Source organism: Solanum lycopersicum, chromosome 7 (assembly GCF_036512215.1).
Source record: "Solanum lycopersicum chromosome 7, SLM_r2.1".
NCBI lineage: Eukaryota > Viridiplantae > Streptophyta > Magnoliopsida > Solanales > Solanaceae > Solanum > Solanum lycopersicum.
This window is the reverse complement of record NC_090806.1, coordinates 66,748,870-66,763,463: the sequence shown is the minus strand read 5'-3', so window position 1 is coordinate 66,763,463 and position 14,594 is coordinate 66,748,870. Positions and strand designations below refer to the sequence as shown.

Genomic DNA, 14,594 nt, shown 5'->3' with positions numbered 1-14,594 from the left:
AAAAAGTAAAATTTACTTAAAAATTTTTAACGACAAATCTAAATGATTAGATATCATCCAAGTCATCAATCACAAGTGATTTAAAGTGAAAAATAAAATAAAATTATTTGGCGGTCATTTGGATGAGAGTTTTATTAGAGAACTTTTGATGCGTGCATACCACAAGCTACCTATTTTTATTTTTATTTTTATTAAAGGTGTGCTGAAATACATTTTTCAAAAAAAAATAATTAAATTTTTTCAATTCAATTAGTAAATTTTTTTTTTCATAAGACAAAGGAAAAGGTTGAACAACATTATACGTTTCACACCTGATTGAGAAGCCCTCATCTCCACTAACCCACACTCTCATCTCTCATCTTCGTTTTTTATAATATTTCTCTAAATTACATTTATATTATATACGTATCAAAAAATACTTATTTTCTTAAAAAGTATTTTTTTTGTATCGAACGCACCTCAGTAAGAAAATTATTTTTTATGATAGAGACAAGATTGTTTGAACTTTTGTTAATGTGCCTACCAAAATAACCTATATTTTTTCTGCCAAACCCATTACTGAAAGTTTGGCTTGTGGTAGGATACAATGTAACATTACATTTCTTTTCCAATTCATCCACCCACTACTAAATGGACTATATCCCTAACATGACTATTTTCTTTAAAGATATCATGACGTTTGTGGACTAGTTCCAATTTTGTAACAGGAAAAAAGACAAATTAGTGAAAAATCAAAGAGGCAATTAATTAGTCGTGATAGAGTGACAAGTATTTCTTCATCATTTAATTAGAGGTTTCGATTTGAGTTTTAAAAATAAAATCAATTTTAATACTTTTAACAGTGAACTTTTTCGTCTGAATCTAAAAAAATCTGATTAGAAAGTGAATAATATAGGACATCGAATGAAAAGTGAAAAGAGAAAAAATTTTAGAAGATGATTTGAGTTCAAAAATAAAATTGTCTTTTGATAGAAAGTGTTAAAAGTGGATTTCTTGCCATGACTTTCTGAATTAGAAGAACCAGAAGCAAATATCGAACATGAGGTGAAAAGTAGAAAAAAATAAAAAGTAAAAATCGATTTGAATCCTGAAAATATAATCATATTTGATAAAGAGCGTTCTACTCTCCAAAGTAGACAACTAGACTTTTTCGCCCTAATCTAAATTAGTCAAATTAGAAAGTGTATATAAGTTATCAGGTAAAAAATAAAAAATAAGAACGTTAAAAAGGATGATTTGAGTAATTGGAAAATAAAGTTGTCTTTGGTAGAGAGTGTCAAAGTGGACTTCTTAGCCCAACTATAAATTAGACATACCAAAAAAATGTTGAGTGAAAAATGAAAAAAATAAAAAAGAATAAATAAAAATCGTTTATGATAGAAATCTTTTTTACCATAAAATATGGATACCGAATATCGAAAAGTTTGAAAAAAGTAAAAGAGGTAATTAGAGAAGTTGGAAATTCCAAGAGTCCTAGTGGGAAAGAATTCCACATCAAAACAATCCCATATTGTTAGGCTTAAAAATAGTTGGCTAAAAGATAACTTCAAAGAAAAAATACTTCATATGACCAATCTCTATCTCTCTTTATTTCAACAACACTTAACATACATAGTGTAAAAAGCAACAGAATACTACTATTTGTGACCAACTAAGAGAATAAAATCATGATTTTTAGAATTACAACAAGAAAAAGATGGAAAATTAAGAGGAAGAAGAAGCAAAAAACAACAAGTGGTTAACAATTTTATCATCATCATCATCATATAGTTGTATTCATTCACATATCACACTCACATGTTCTAGTACTCCTTCCATTCTGTAAAGTTCTAGTTGACTCTCCCTTTGTAGTCCTTTTCCATTTTCTTGCCTTATCAATCAATCAACTTTTTTTAGCCAATTTTTTTTCTCTGTCTTCACATCCCTTTTTTATCTTCTTATTTAATTTTTAGCTAAACCCCATTTCTTGATTTTTAGAATCTTGGTCTTTAGTCCTTTGCATGTCTTGAGTGGCATTATTTTTCAAGATTTCATTTTATAGCTAAACCCCATTTCTTGATTTGTAGTATTTTGTCTTTTGCATGTCTTGAGTAGCATACTATCCAAGATTTCATGTTATAACTAAACCCCATTTCTTGATATTGTAAAATCTTGGTGATTTGCATGTCTTGAGTGGCATGTTTTTGTGGTCATTAAGGTTAAAATAATTCAAGTTTTCATTTTTTTGATCTTTTGATTCTTGAAATATGGGTTGGGTTGTATACTGAGAATTATGGGCCCTGGAATCTTAAAACTTGCTTAATGGTATCTGTTTCTTGGTCTGCCATTAGCTCTGTTACAACTTTTGGGCATTGCCATACTCATAAGTTTCCTAGTTTTCATCCATTAAAAAAAATATTGACATGACTTTAGTGTAAACTAAACAGCATGTCATTCATGCTCTTTTATCCTTGGAAATGGCAAGTTATAGTAACTCTGCAATCCAACAGCATTTGTTATTTGTTCTGTTGATTCCTCTTTTCTTTACTGGTTTTGCTCAATCTTTAAATGAAGAGGGACTTATTCTTTTGGAGTTCAAAAAATCCCTTAATGATCTTGATAACAATCTTTCAAGTTGGAATTCTTCAGACTTGAATCCTTGCAAATGGGATGGTGTTAAGTGTAGCAAAAATGATCAGGTGATTTCTCTCAATATCGATAATCGTAACTTGTCTGGTAGTTTATCTTCAAAAATTTGTGAACTTCCTTACTTGACAGTATTGAATGTGTCATCAAATTTCATTTCTGGTCAAATTCCTGATGATTTCGCGTTGTGTCGTAGTTTGGAGAAATTGAACCTTTGTACCAATAGGTTCCATGGAGAGTTCCCTGTCCAGCTATGCAATGTTACCTCACTTAGACAGCTTTACTTGTGTGAGAATTACATTTCTGGTGAAATCCCTCAGGATATTGGAAACTTACCACTTCTTGAGGAGCTTGTTGTTTATAGTAACAATCTTACTGGAAGAATACCTGTTTCAATAGGTAAATTGAAAAGACTTAGGATCATCAGGGCCGGGCGAAACTATCTGTCTGGCCCTATTCCTGCTGAAGTTAGTGAATGTGATAGTTTACAAGTGCTTGGTGTAGCGGAAAATAGGCTAGAAGGGTCTTTCCCAGTAGAGTTACAAAGGCTTAAGAACCTCATCAACTTAATTCTTTGGGCTAACTCATTCTCTGGTGCAATTCCTCCTGAGATTGGGAACTTCAGTAAGTTGGAATTACTCGCGTTGCATGAGAATTCATTCAGTGGACAAATTCCGAAAGAGATTGGAAAGTTAACTAATTTGAGAAGGCTATACATTTACACAAATCAGTTAAATGGAACAATTCCATGGCAAATGGGAAATTGTTTGAGTGCAGTTGAGATTGATTTATCTGAAAATCAGTTGAGAGGAAACATTCCGAAAAGTTTGGGGCAGCTTTCTAATCTGCGGTTGCTTCACCTTTTTGAGAACAGATTACATGGGAAGATCCCAAAGGAGCTTGGAGAGTTGAAGCTGCTTAAGAATTTTGACTTGTCTATAAACAATTTGACAGGTAGAATTCCAGCAGTGTTTCAGCATCTTGCATTCTTGGAGAATTTACAACTTTTTGACAATCACCTCGAAGGTCCTATTCCGCGATTTATTGGCCTCAAAAGCAATCTCACTGTAGTGGACCTGTCCAAGAATAATCTTGAAGGAAGAATACCTTCAAAGCTTTGTCAGTTTCAGAAGTTAACATTCCTGAGCCTCGGGTCTAACAAGTTGTCGGGAAATATCCCTTATGGCCTAAAGACTTGCAAGTCCCTCGAGCAGCTAATGCTAGGAGATAACCTGCTTACTGGGAGTTTTTCTGTTGATCTTAGCAAGCTGGAGAACCTTTCAGCTCTTGAGCTTTTTCACAACAGATTTTCAGGATTGCTACCACCAGAGGTAGGCAACCTTGGAAGGTTAGAGAGGTTGCTCTTGTCAAATAACAACTTTTTTGGGAAAATCCCTCCTGATATTGGAAAACTTGTGAAGCTTGTTGCTTTTAATGTTTCCTCCAACCGACTCACGGGCTATATTCCTCATGAATTAGGGAATTGTATAAGTCTCCAGAGGCTTGATCTTAGCAAGAACTTGTTCACTGGAAATCTCCCGGATGAACTTGGCAGGCTAGTCAACTTGGAACTGCTTAAGCTGTCTGACAATAAGTTTAATGGAAAGATACCTGGTGGCTTAGGTAGACTAGCACGACTAACGGATTTGGAAATGGGAGGCAATTTCTTCTCTGGTAGTATTCCTATTGAGCTTGGCTACCTTGGAACTCTTCAGATTTCTCTGAATCTGAGTCACAATGCTCTCAACGGATCAATTCCTAGCGACCTCGGGAACTTGCAGATGCTTGAAACATTGTACTTAAATGATAACCAGCTTATTGGTGAGATTCCAACTTCAATAGGGCAGTTGATCAGTCTGATAGTATGCAATCTTTCTAACAATAATCTTGTGGGATCAGTTCCAAACACGCCTGCCTTTAAAAGGATGGACTCGAGCAACTTTGCTGGAAATGTTGGGTTATGCACGTCTGGTTCCATCCATTGTGATCCTCCTCCGGCCCCTTTGATCGCTACAAAGTCAAACTGGTTGAAACACGGTTCTTCTAGGCAAAAAATAATTACTACTGTTTCTGCGACTGTTGGGGTGATCTCTTTGATATTGATTGTAGTTATATGCAGGATCATTAGAGGCCACAAAGCAGCTTTTGTTTCCGTGGAAAATCAAGTAAAGCCGGATGACTTGAATGGTCATTACTTTCCACGAAAAGGGTTCACATATCAGGACCTTGTCGATGCTACTGGAAATTTCTCAGACAGCGCGATCATAGGAAGGGGAGCTTGTGGCACTGTCTACAAAGCTCATATGGCTGATGGTGAGTTTGTTGCAGTTAAAAAGCTGAAGCCGCAAGGAGAAACTGCGAGTGTTGACAGCAGCTTCCAAGCTGAATTATGTACTCTTGGTAAGATAAATCACAGAAATATTGTCAAGCTATATGGTTTTTGCTACCATCAAGATTGCAATCTTCTCTTGTATGAGTACATGGGAAACGGAAGCCTCGGGGAAGTACTTCATGGGAATAAGACAACTAGTTTACTAAACTGGAATAGCAGGTACAAAATTGCCTTAGGAGCTGCTGAGGGACTATGCTATTTGCACCATGACTGTAAGCCACATATCATTCACAGGGATATAAAATCGAACAACATTTTGTTGGACGAATTGCTTGAGGCACATGTTGGAGACTTTGGCTTGGCAAAGCTAATTGACTTCCCTTACTCAAAATCCATGTCCGCAGTTGCTGGTTCATACGGCTACATTGCCCCTGGTAAGACCGGTCTTGAGGCACTTAAAACGGTACTCTATATTAGCATAACTTAAATGCAGAAGCTAACTAAGTTCTTTTTTTTTTTTCTTTTTTTCAGAATATGCATACACAATGAAAGTGACAGAGAAATGCGACATCTATAGTTATGGCGTTGTTTTGCTGGAATTGATTACTGGTAGGTCTCCAGTTCAACCCCTCGATCAGGGAGGCGATTTGGTGACTTGTGTAAGGAGATCAATTCATGAAGGAGTGGCACTAACTGAGCTTTTTGACAAAAGACTGGATGTTAGTGTTGCAAGAACAAGAGAGGAGATGTCTCTAGTTCTCAAGATTGCTATGTTCTGCACCAATACATCCCCTGCCAATAGGCCTACTATGCGAGAAGTCATCGCCATGCTGATTGAAGCCCGGGAATCTGTGTGCACTTCACCACCATCACCATCCTCCGAAACTCCTCTGAGTGAAGCTGATGCTAATAAAGGTACATAAAAACATTTTCCTCGTTAACTTTCAATCTTTACAGTCAAACCTCTCTATAACAGTCATCCTCTATAACAACATTTCACTATAACAGACGTGTTTCCTATGTAACCGATTTTTCATGTTATGTTACATCACATATTCTCTATAACAACATTTCGCTATAGGATCCAAATATTGGAACAACTAACACAGTTATACAGATGATTGATTGTATATCATTTAAACACATATTGATCGATACCTGTGTTTATAGCAGCCCCAAAAGAAAGGATATCTCATTTTTCATGTCCATAATTCTAAGTTTAGTTAATAATAAAAGGAATTATTCTATACTGAAGGGATGTTCACAAAGAAAAATCAGCTAAATCACATGTCTGTTTACTAACAAGAACCAGTTTCTACATTTTTTTAGTAGCATTTCTGTATTCCTGCCATACATGTCTGGTAATTTCGATTCAGAATGTTGCGCGAACTCTCCATAATATCATCAAACACTACTTTCGGAAGATCTGACATGCATCGAGTGATATTTTTTTTTAGAGTCGGAGCAACACAAATTCAGATTATCATCCATAGAAAACTAAAATGCATCCACTTTCTGTTTTTTGCAGGTTCTAATTAACCAACTATAGACCAAAGAAAAAGAAAATTGAAGTTGTAGAGTTAGAAGCATCTCATTATTCATGTATACACACAACTACCTTTGATGCCATACTTCCCCTCTAATAATTATTAGTTGGCATTTCTTATCTATTTATCTTCTAAATTATAATATCTACTTTTATGATCTGTCTACACATTAACTGCCTAATTAGTATTCAGTTACTAATCATTTGGTTATTTTTGAAATAATCTTATAATATATAGTCAGAGTTGGCATTCTTGGTTCCCATAAAGAACATATTTTGTGCTTGAATTAACGGATATTCAATCAGACCTCTTTATAGTAGCGCCGTTTGTCTAGACTATTGTTGGCTATTATAGTAAATGGACATCAGATCTTATCAGCTAATTGTTATATATAAGCAAAAACTATCTTTTTATGTGAAAACAAAATTTCCAATTTTTATATGCAATTTTGACTATATAGTTAGTAATATTTAATGATAAATGTTACTTTCTAGTAAAGGGACCATAGTTATGTCTCACAACTTGTAACTTAATTTTTTGCAAAAAAATTCTTGTGGTCGGTCGATGTTGAGCTGTACTAGCAACTTTTATTTAATATGCAAATAGGCTTTATAATTAATTATAGACCTTCTGGAATAATTAGGTTTCTATCCATTCTTAAATTATTTTACTAGTATTAATTTGGTCCCTTCTCCCAGTTACCATCCACCAAAGTTAGGTTTCATATTATATTAATTAATAATAATAATTAACAATAATAATAAATATTGCTGACTAATTATAAGTCAAAACCTTGGAAACCCATATGCAATTTGCATGAATTATGGTAACCACACCATATTGCTCCCACATGCCATCATATGTTCATGTTTAGTTTGATGTCCCACGTTTAACTGTTAATTATCTGATACTCGTAAATGTCACGATCAATGATCTATAGTCTTTTATCATAAAAACTGAATGAACGTCTAGCTATTCATATTTGGAGAAGAATCAATATAATAGCATAATTAAAAACATATTTAAATAAAGTATTTAAAAAAAAAACAATCAATATGATTCCTCGATTTTTTTCATCATTTAATATATATGTAAGTTGTACATTTTTTTATTTATACTTGATATAAATAAAGACGGTAAGAATTTGTTTATTTTCAATGTGTCATAATAATGTTTTCCAGCCTAAGTAAAGTTTTCAATAACATAAAGATTGATCAATAATATCAAGACATTATTATGATGAGCATATTCACTTCTAACAGGAGTTTACAATTTTAAAGAATGGGACAAAATCATTCATTTAATTATTAAAATATCATATTACAAACTCATCATTAGCATATGTGAGGAATATATCATGTTAAGGAACTTTTTTTCTTCTTTTCAATGGCATATTTTACAAAATTACCAAACATTTTTTGTCCACCAACAACAACAAATTACAACATGGAAAGCAATTAGGAGTTTTGTTTTTCTCTTTTCTTTTTTCTTTTTCTTATAAAAAAGATTATATTGTTGCTAGGGGAATAAAAGGAAAGGAGACAATCATATTTAATCAAAGATATTTTTGTCAATGTATATATATATATATATAAAAATGTAATTTAATGAAATGAAAATTCATTTTGATTGCTATGTTTGTTACTCAGAACAACTTTTCTATATATCGATTGTAGTTAGATTTACGTATATCTTATCGTATCTGTCATGCACCTATTAGCCTAATGTAAGCATTTAATACATTATAAAATGAGAAAACATGTAAAAAAGAATTACAGAAGCAAATAATACATAATTAAATAAATACTTTTTCTTCCATAACTTTCTTTTTCATTTACAAATATGTATGAAATTTCCTTTAAAAAGGAAACAAACCAAAGAAAAGGAAAAAAATTTGAACATCTCCCCCCAAAATTGATGTTCTCTAACTCCTCCTTTACAAACTTATACCCAAAAAAAAAGGGGAAAATTATAACAATATAAATGGTTTTACAAAAGGTTGAAATGGATTTAAGCACATTTTCTAACCTTGTGATTAGTATGACAATAATAATTATGATTAGAGTTTAAATTGTACTTAGATCCCTTAATCCTCATTAGATAACCCAATTTTTTCCATAAACAACGCCTTCTTATTCTTGGTGATGACGAGAATCCAGTCACGTGACTCACATGCGCCTTACTCTTCGTCCTTTTTATCGTTATTCCCCGTACTTCCGGCGGCCGGTAAGTTCTGATCAACGGCCATTTTATTCCGGCGAAGAATGGGTGACGTTTAATATCCGTTGCACCCCTGGTGCATCCTAGCCTCTTCCTTGGATCCTTAACTAATAATTTCTCTATTAAATCTCTCAATTCAGCTTCTTCTCCTTGAGTTTCGTCTACGTAAAACTTCACTCCTTTGCTTGATGCTATATTGCGCAGGGTAGACTCTTTACTGCTTCCTTTAAACGGTGTCGTACCGTACAACAACTCGTATAGTAACACCCCAAACGCCCACCAGTCTACACCATTGCCGTGGCCGGCGCCGCTGACGAGCTCCGGCGCTAAGTATTCATGAGTCCCGACGCATGATCTAGAAAATGCAGATGTTGGCTCTGAGACGAACTCGGTCACTGTTTCTTCCCGTTGCCGGTCACCGTAACAACTGTTTCTTCTTCTTCTAGATCCTTCTAGAACACGGGTAGTGAAATCTAATTTCGGGGAAACTTCGGATTTAAAACATAAATCAAAATCGGAAAGCATAATGTGACCATCTTCACGAATAAGTATGTTTTCAGGTTTCAAATCACGGTAAACGATTCCGAGAGAATGTAGATACTCTAGTGCTATGAGTACCTCAGCTGCGTAGAATCTGACTGAATCAACCGGTAAACGGTTTCCAGGTTGTTTTCGGAGCAAGGAATGGAGATCCCCATTAGGGCAGAAATCGATTAACAAGCAAGTATAATGTGAAACTTCTAAATGAGCATAAAGTGTAGGTAGAAAAGGGTGATCTAAAGAGGAGAGAATCTCCGCCTCCGTTTGAACATGAGAAATCTTCTTCGCTGTAAGCGAATCCCGATCGATAACTTTAAGGGCAAAATTAGCATGGTCATAATCCCTGAGACGGCAGAGGAAAACTCGGCCGAGATTTCCAGACCCAACAAGGCGGTGGAGTTTAAGGTGGCGGAGATGGAGAGAGCCATCGGAGGAAAGGGTGGTCACCGCCTTAATAGCAGACCAATTCGGGTCGTGCTGGCGGTGTGCACGGCGGTGGAAATTGGGGATTTCTGCAGATGGATTGTTTGTTGAGGACGTACATGAAAGACGATCGTTGAAGCTCAATGTAAGACTACTACGAGCTAAACTGCTTCTCGCACTGAGTGTACGATCCGTTGTGGTGGTAGTAATGGAAGCACAACTTGTGAAACTTAGATCAAGATCAGAATCTGGTGGATAAAGAGCATCTAATTCTTCCATTTTTGTGTTCAGAGAGAAAACTTTGTGCTTTTGGAAAAATGTTGGTGAGTTTATAAGAGGGAATGGCACTACATTTTATAAAGAAGAATCACATGACTCTACGTGGAATAATAAAGTATTTTTTAATCGGACTTTAATATAAATATTTAACGAATAAAAAAAATTGAGAATCAAATGAAGAGGGGACATATAATTAATGTTAATAACGTGGTTGGTTGACCCAACAAGAAGAGAGATAGAGACAAAGGAAGGAAAGTGGTAACAAAGTTAGGTTTTTTAGAAAAGTTGACTTATAAGGAGATAATTTAATTAAAAGAGAATAAAATGGAAGGATGCTTCTTACCTTGTTGGTGATAAGGAGTTTAGAAAGGTAATGGAAGCCGCCTAATTGACATTGGGATCTCTGCAGTAACACCATATTAATAACGTTGATTTTATAATGCACTATGTCAAGTTTAACTAGTCGTTATTGAGTGTTGATGACCTTGCTCGAGCTTGCCACATCAGATAAGTTTGGTGTGAGTTATTTTTTCTATATAATTTGAAAATTAGTGTATATGAGCGACATTTATTATGTTTGCCTAAAAATTAGTGATTTGTGAATTTTTTTTATTATGAGAAATAAATAAATTAGGTATATTATATTTTTAAAGCATCTTTACATCAAACTTAAATTATTTTAGATTAGAGATTGAGAAAATGAATGAATATAAACCTTGTTATAAATTTAAAAATATTTCGCTATCGTTTTAATCAATAGTTTCAGGTCTAAAATATAACTTAAATTTACTTAACATGTGTTTGCAAGAAAGGCTATATATGTTGAGTTTTCACATTTGCTAATTAAGGATGTGATTATCTTTTTTATGTGAACTCAAATAATTTTTAACTTATGAGGAATTAAATTAGATCCAACATAAATTTCTTTATCATAATATAGGAATTCGTTTCGGTTTAATTCTTGATTCACACAGTCGATACAAATATACACAATATATATAAAAAAGTAAATTTTTTGTATTTTTATAAATATATACATTTTGAACCCCCTAAAAAATAAATAGAAATAGATGATTCAATGGCAAGTCCGTTGAATGTCAAGTTGCATGCCCTCAATTCGAGTTTCTGAAAACACCCGAGTCTGCTATTGATCACATATTATATTCACGCTTTAGTTGTCAAGTTCGAATATGTGAAGAGACATCGAATACTTGCATTATTAGATAATCCGATTAACTTGTTTGAATATCGTCTCTTTATCTCTTAACTCCTAAGTTAAGTAAAAACAATGAATCGAGCTACAAATAATAGAAGACGTAGAAACCCTTATTTGTTTCACAATCAAATAACCTTTTTTTAAAAGAAAAATATAAGTACATTTATGAAACTACCGTGCGGCAACGGCGTTTAGCGTATAGAGTGGGTAAGAAAAATGAAGACTTTTTATTTTATTTTTTTGGCTTTGCATGGTGTATGAGTCTATAGTCTACGTTTCTCACTGATCTAATTATTGTCCTTTTTCTTCTTTTTTTAACAATAAATAATAAATTTTGAAAACTGACTTCCCACAACTTATAATAAATGAATAATACTTTGTTCATACATGTAGGAGCAGTAAATGAGTTCTCTGAATTCAGACTATATATTAAAATAGTTGCAGTTAAAAGCAGATGATCTTGGGATTTGTATTCTCCAATCAATTATTTCTTTTTAGTTCTATGTCTACCATTCTCTAGATAACTTTCAGAATTTTCCTTAGATTGCTAGAAATTATAATTATATTACTCGATTTTTGACCTTTATTAATAAATAAGTTCTTAATTATTAAAAATATTGCATTCTAGTACAATAATATTCTTGTTCATTAGTAATTTTTTTCATAGACTGTTTATTGTATTATAATTGTTTCGCTCTTGTAGATTCACTTTTACAAAATAATAATAAAATTTACGTACATTTTATTTTCAATAAATTTTATTTAGTGAGATTTTACTGAATATTTGATTATTTTTTTTTGTAATATATTTATTGTTAGCCAGGTAGAATAGACATATAATACATGGATTTGATTTTATGAACTATTGAAAATGGAGCAATTATATTCACCCGACTCTAACTATTAAATTTGGATTTGTATATTATCATCATTTTAGAGATAGTGAATATTCTTTTTATTTCTAAGAATTCAAATATAAGATATCTAATTAAAAATACAAGAGAATTCAATTATCTCATGATAATTTATATTGCTATTTACGATTATTATCAGTTATCAACCATTTTTCGATAAAATTTAGTTCTAAATAGTGTGAAACTCTTCTAAGTCATGCAGACATATCTAATCATACTTAAAAAATAGAGTTGATTTTTCGGCATTAATCACAAATCAGTACAATAAAAATGAAATTATTGATACATCTTTTCCAATTATGGAGTAGTACTTTCGAAATAGTGTAAAAAAAAATTATTGGTGCAAATTAAATCAAATGGCCAAAAGCATATGGTTATCTTAATCACACGTGAAATATGTTTGCAGTTGCATGGTAGAAAAATTTTAAAAAAAATGGTAGGAAGTCTTTTCATAGAATATAATTACAATTTTTTAATTTAAATACAGTCGATTTTTTTTTATAACTGTAGTTTCTTATAAAATTATTTTTTCTCCTTTTTTCCATAATTAATTTTTTCACATTATATATTTTCTTTAGTAACACTCTACTTATATCAATAATGACATTCATTATGATAGTTCACTTTTGTAAAATTCTCTCTTAATTACATAATATTCACATATAGTGTAAATAAATATTTATAAAAATAAAATATTTATAGTAGTTATTATTGATGTCATGCATGTAGTAAATCTCAAGACACTAAAAAGTAAAAAATTATGTTTAAGTAGTATCCATAAGTTATATGGTCCTAACTTCACTAGAAAATGTTACTAATGTTTACTTTTTCGTATTCGATTCTTCTAATTTTACATAGTTAGATTTATAACAACTAAATAAAATCTATGCGGTGGTATACATATATCTTCTCATACAAACTTTGTCATTATAAAAATATTTTAATTATGTTGAGTACTAATTATTTTCACATTTCCCCCAAATAAATCTTGGAAATCTTTTGCTTATATATCATAGACTCTAAAGTCTAAACAATATCCCTTATAGAACGGTGCCATAATTAGGAGTTGTTCCTAATTCCCCCATCATTGATTGAACACTTGATAAAATCTTAATTAGAGTATCTATAATTGACAATTAATTGTACCAATAATTTTATATTTAATATAAAGGTTTCGTACGAGTTTTATTGAGCAAATGAAACAAAATTAGTCTATATTTGATTTAGAAAACTCATTGTTATACGTAATTTTTTAAAAGAAAAAACAAATCAAATTAATTGAAACAAAAGAATATATATAGTAGTCGTGATATTATTCAAACCTTTATTTGATAAGATTTTAGATTTACATATAATTAATACATTTTATTTGGTGTTACTTTGTATAATTAGTACATAGATATAAATAATGATATTAATAATAAAATGAATATAAATATACATATAAGCAAGATTAAAGATAGTTAACAAATCAAATCAAATCATCAATAAAAAATAATTTTAATATAATTTACTATATCAAGCGATAGGTAAAATAATTTTTGTATTAATTGAAAAATTATTGTCGAAAGTTACCGGACCCAACGCCAGTGTCATTAGGCAGACGACTTTGTGCCACTAACCCATTAAGAATATAACTAAGAACTCATTAATTAAATAAAATTAACAAAAAAAAAAACTACTTAAACTTCAATAATTTTTAATTAGAGAAGAACCCCAGATATAGAAAGTGGCCAGGTTAATGGACCCACGTGATGGGGCCCAATATCATGGGACCCAGTTGGAAAGTTTATACGATGCTGTCTGCCACGTGGTGAACACTGGGCCCTACACTATCACTACTATCAGCTTCAATCTCTGTAATAAAAATGAATAGAATAATAAGAAAAAAAATAATAATAGTACAAAATAAACTAAAATAAAATAGTCTTTCACTCATTATTTGTCAATAATAATGGCCCCTTACCTATTTAGTTAATGCTTAATAATTCATCAAATTATTAAATAAATTTTTAAATAATTAGAGTAATGTACCAACCTGCCATTGGCACGTGATAGAGACCTGAATTTGCCAGTCCTATTTTTTTTTTTATATATTTTTGTTAGGCAATAAAAATAATAACTTGAAAAATTGATGTTTCCCTCTCTTTTTTTTCCCTTTTTTCTCAGTATGTTTCCCTCTCAAGTCTCAATTACTGTATTAGAATGTGATTTCAGTCAAAGTGTCTAAATTGTGGCCCCTTATTTTTCATCCTAAAATTGATATTTAAATTATTGTCGTGGTTTCTATTTATTTATTTTAATAACATTCAAATACATATTTAAAAATAAAGAGTTTTAAATATTTTTAATCTTAACTAAAAGTATATGTATGCATTGAAATATTTTTGAAACTTATGGGTTTAGATATATTAAAAAAGGAGTTACTTATATTGAAGAATTAATTTTTAAAAAAAATATTTATTAGATTTATTAATATACTATTATTGTTTATATTA

At 31.8% G+C, this 14,594-nt stretch overlaps 2 protein-coding genes across 3 annotated transcripts; one reads left to right on the top strand and one right to left on the bottom strand.

The window, feature by feature from the left end:
* Window positions 1–1,542: 1,542 nt before the first annotated feature.
* On the top strand, window positions 1,543–6,770 carry LOC101246069 (leucine-rich repeat receptor-like serine/threonine-protein kinase At1g17230). 2 transcript variants are annotated; one of them, XM_010325322.4, is made up of 4 exons: window positions 1,590–4,651; window positions 4,745–5,391; window positions 5,489–5,872; window positions 6,486–6,770. In XM_010325322.4, the coding sequence occupies exons 1-4, from the start codon at window positions 2,457–2,459 to the stop codon at window positions 6,494–6,496; spliced, it is 3,237 nt and encodes a 1,078-aa protein (XP_010323624.1). In that variant the 5' UTR covers window positions 1,590–2,456; the 3' UTR covers window positions 6,497–6,770. The 2 variants fall into 2 exon arrangements, with proteins under 2 accessions (XP_004243198.1, XP_010323624.1); XM_004243150.5 differs by having other exon boundaries at window positions 1,543–5,391.
* A 1,529-nt stretch (window positions 6,771–8,299) lies between these two features.
* Window positions 8,300–13,586, bottom strand: LOC101246359 (serine/threonine-protein kinase WAG2-like). Its single transcript, XM_069287129.1, has one exon. It carries the CDS (start codon window positions 9,964–9,966, stop codon window positions 8,515–8,517), a length of 1,452 nt encoding a protein of 483 aa, XP_069143230.1. The 5' UTR covers window positions 9,967–13,586; the 3' UTR covers window positions 8,300–8,514.
* Between the last annotated feature and the right edge of the window lie 1,008 nt (window positions 13,587–14,594).

Coding starts and splice junctions, on each gene's coding strand:
- LOC101246069 (XM_004243150.5), top strand. CDS start 2,457: ATGGCAAGTTATAGTAACTCTGCAATCCAACAGCATTTGTTATTTGTT. Junction 5,392..5,488: donor ATACGGCTACATTGCCCCTG/GTAAGACCGGTC, acceptor TCTTTTTTTCAG/AATATGCATACACAATGAAA.
- LOC101246359 (XM_069287129.1), bottom strand. CDS start 9,966: ATGGAAGAATTAGATGCTCTTTATCCACCAGATTCTGATCTTGATCTA.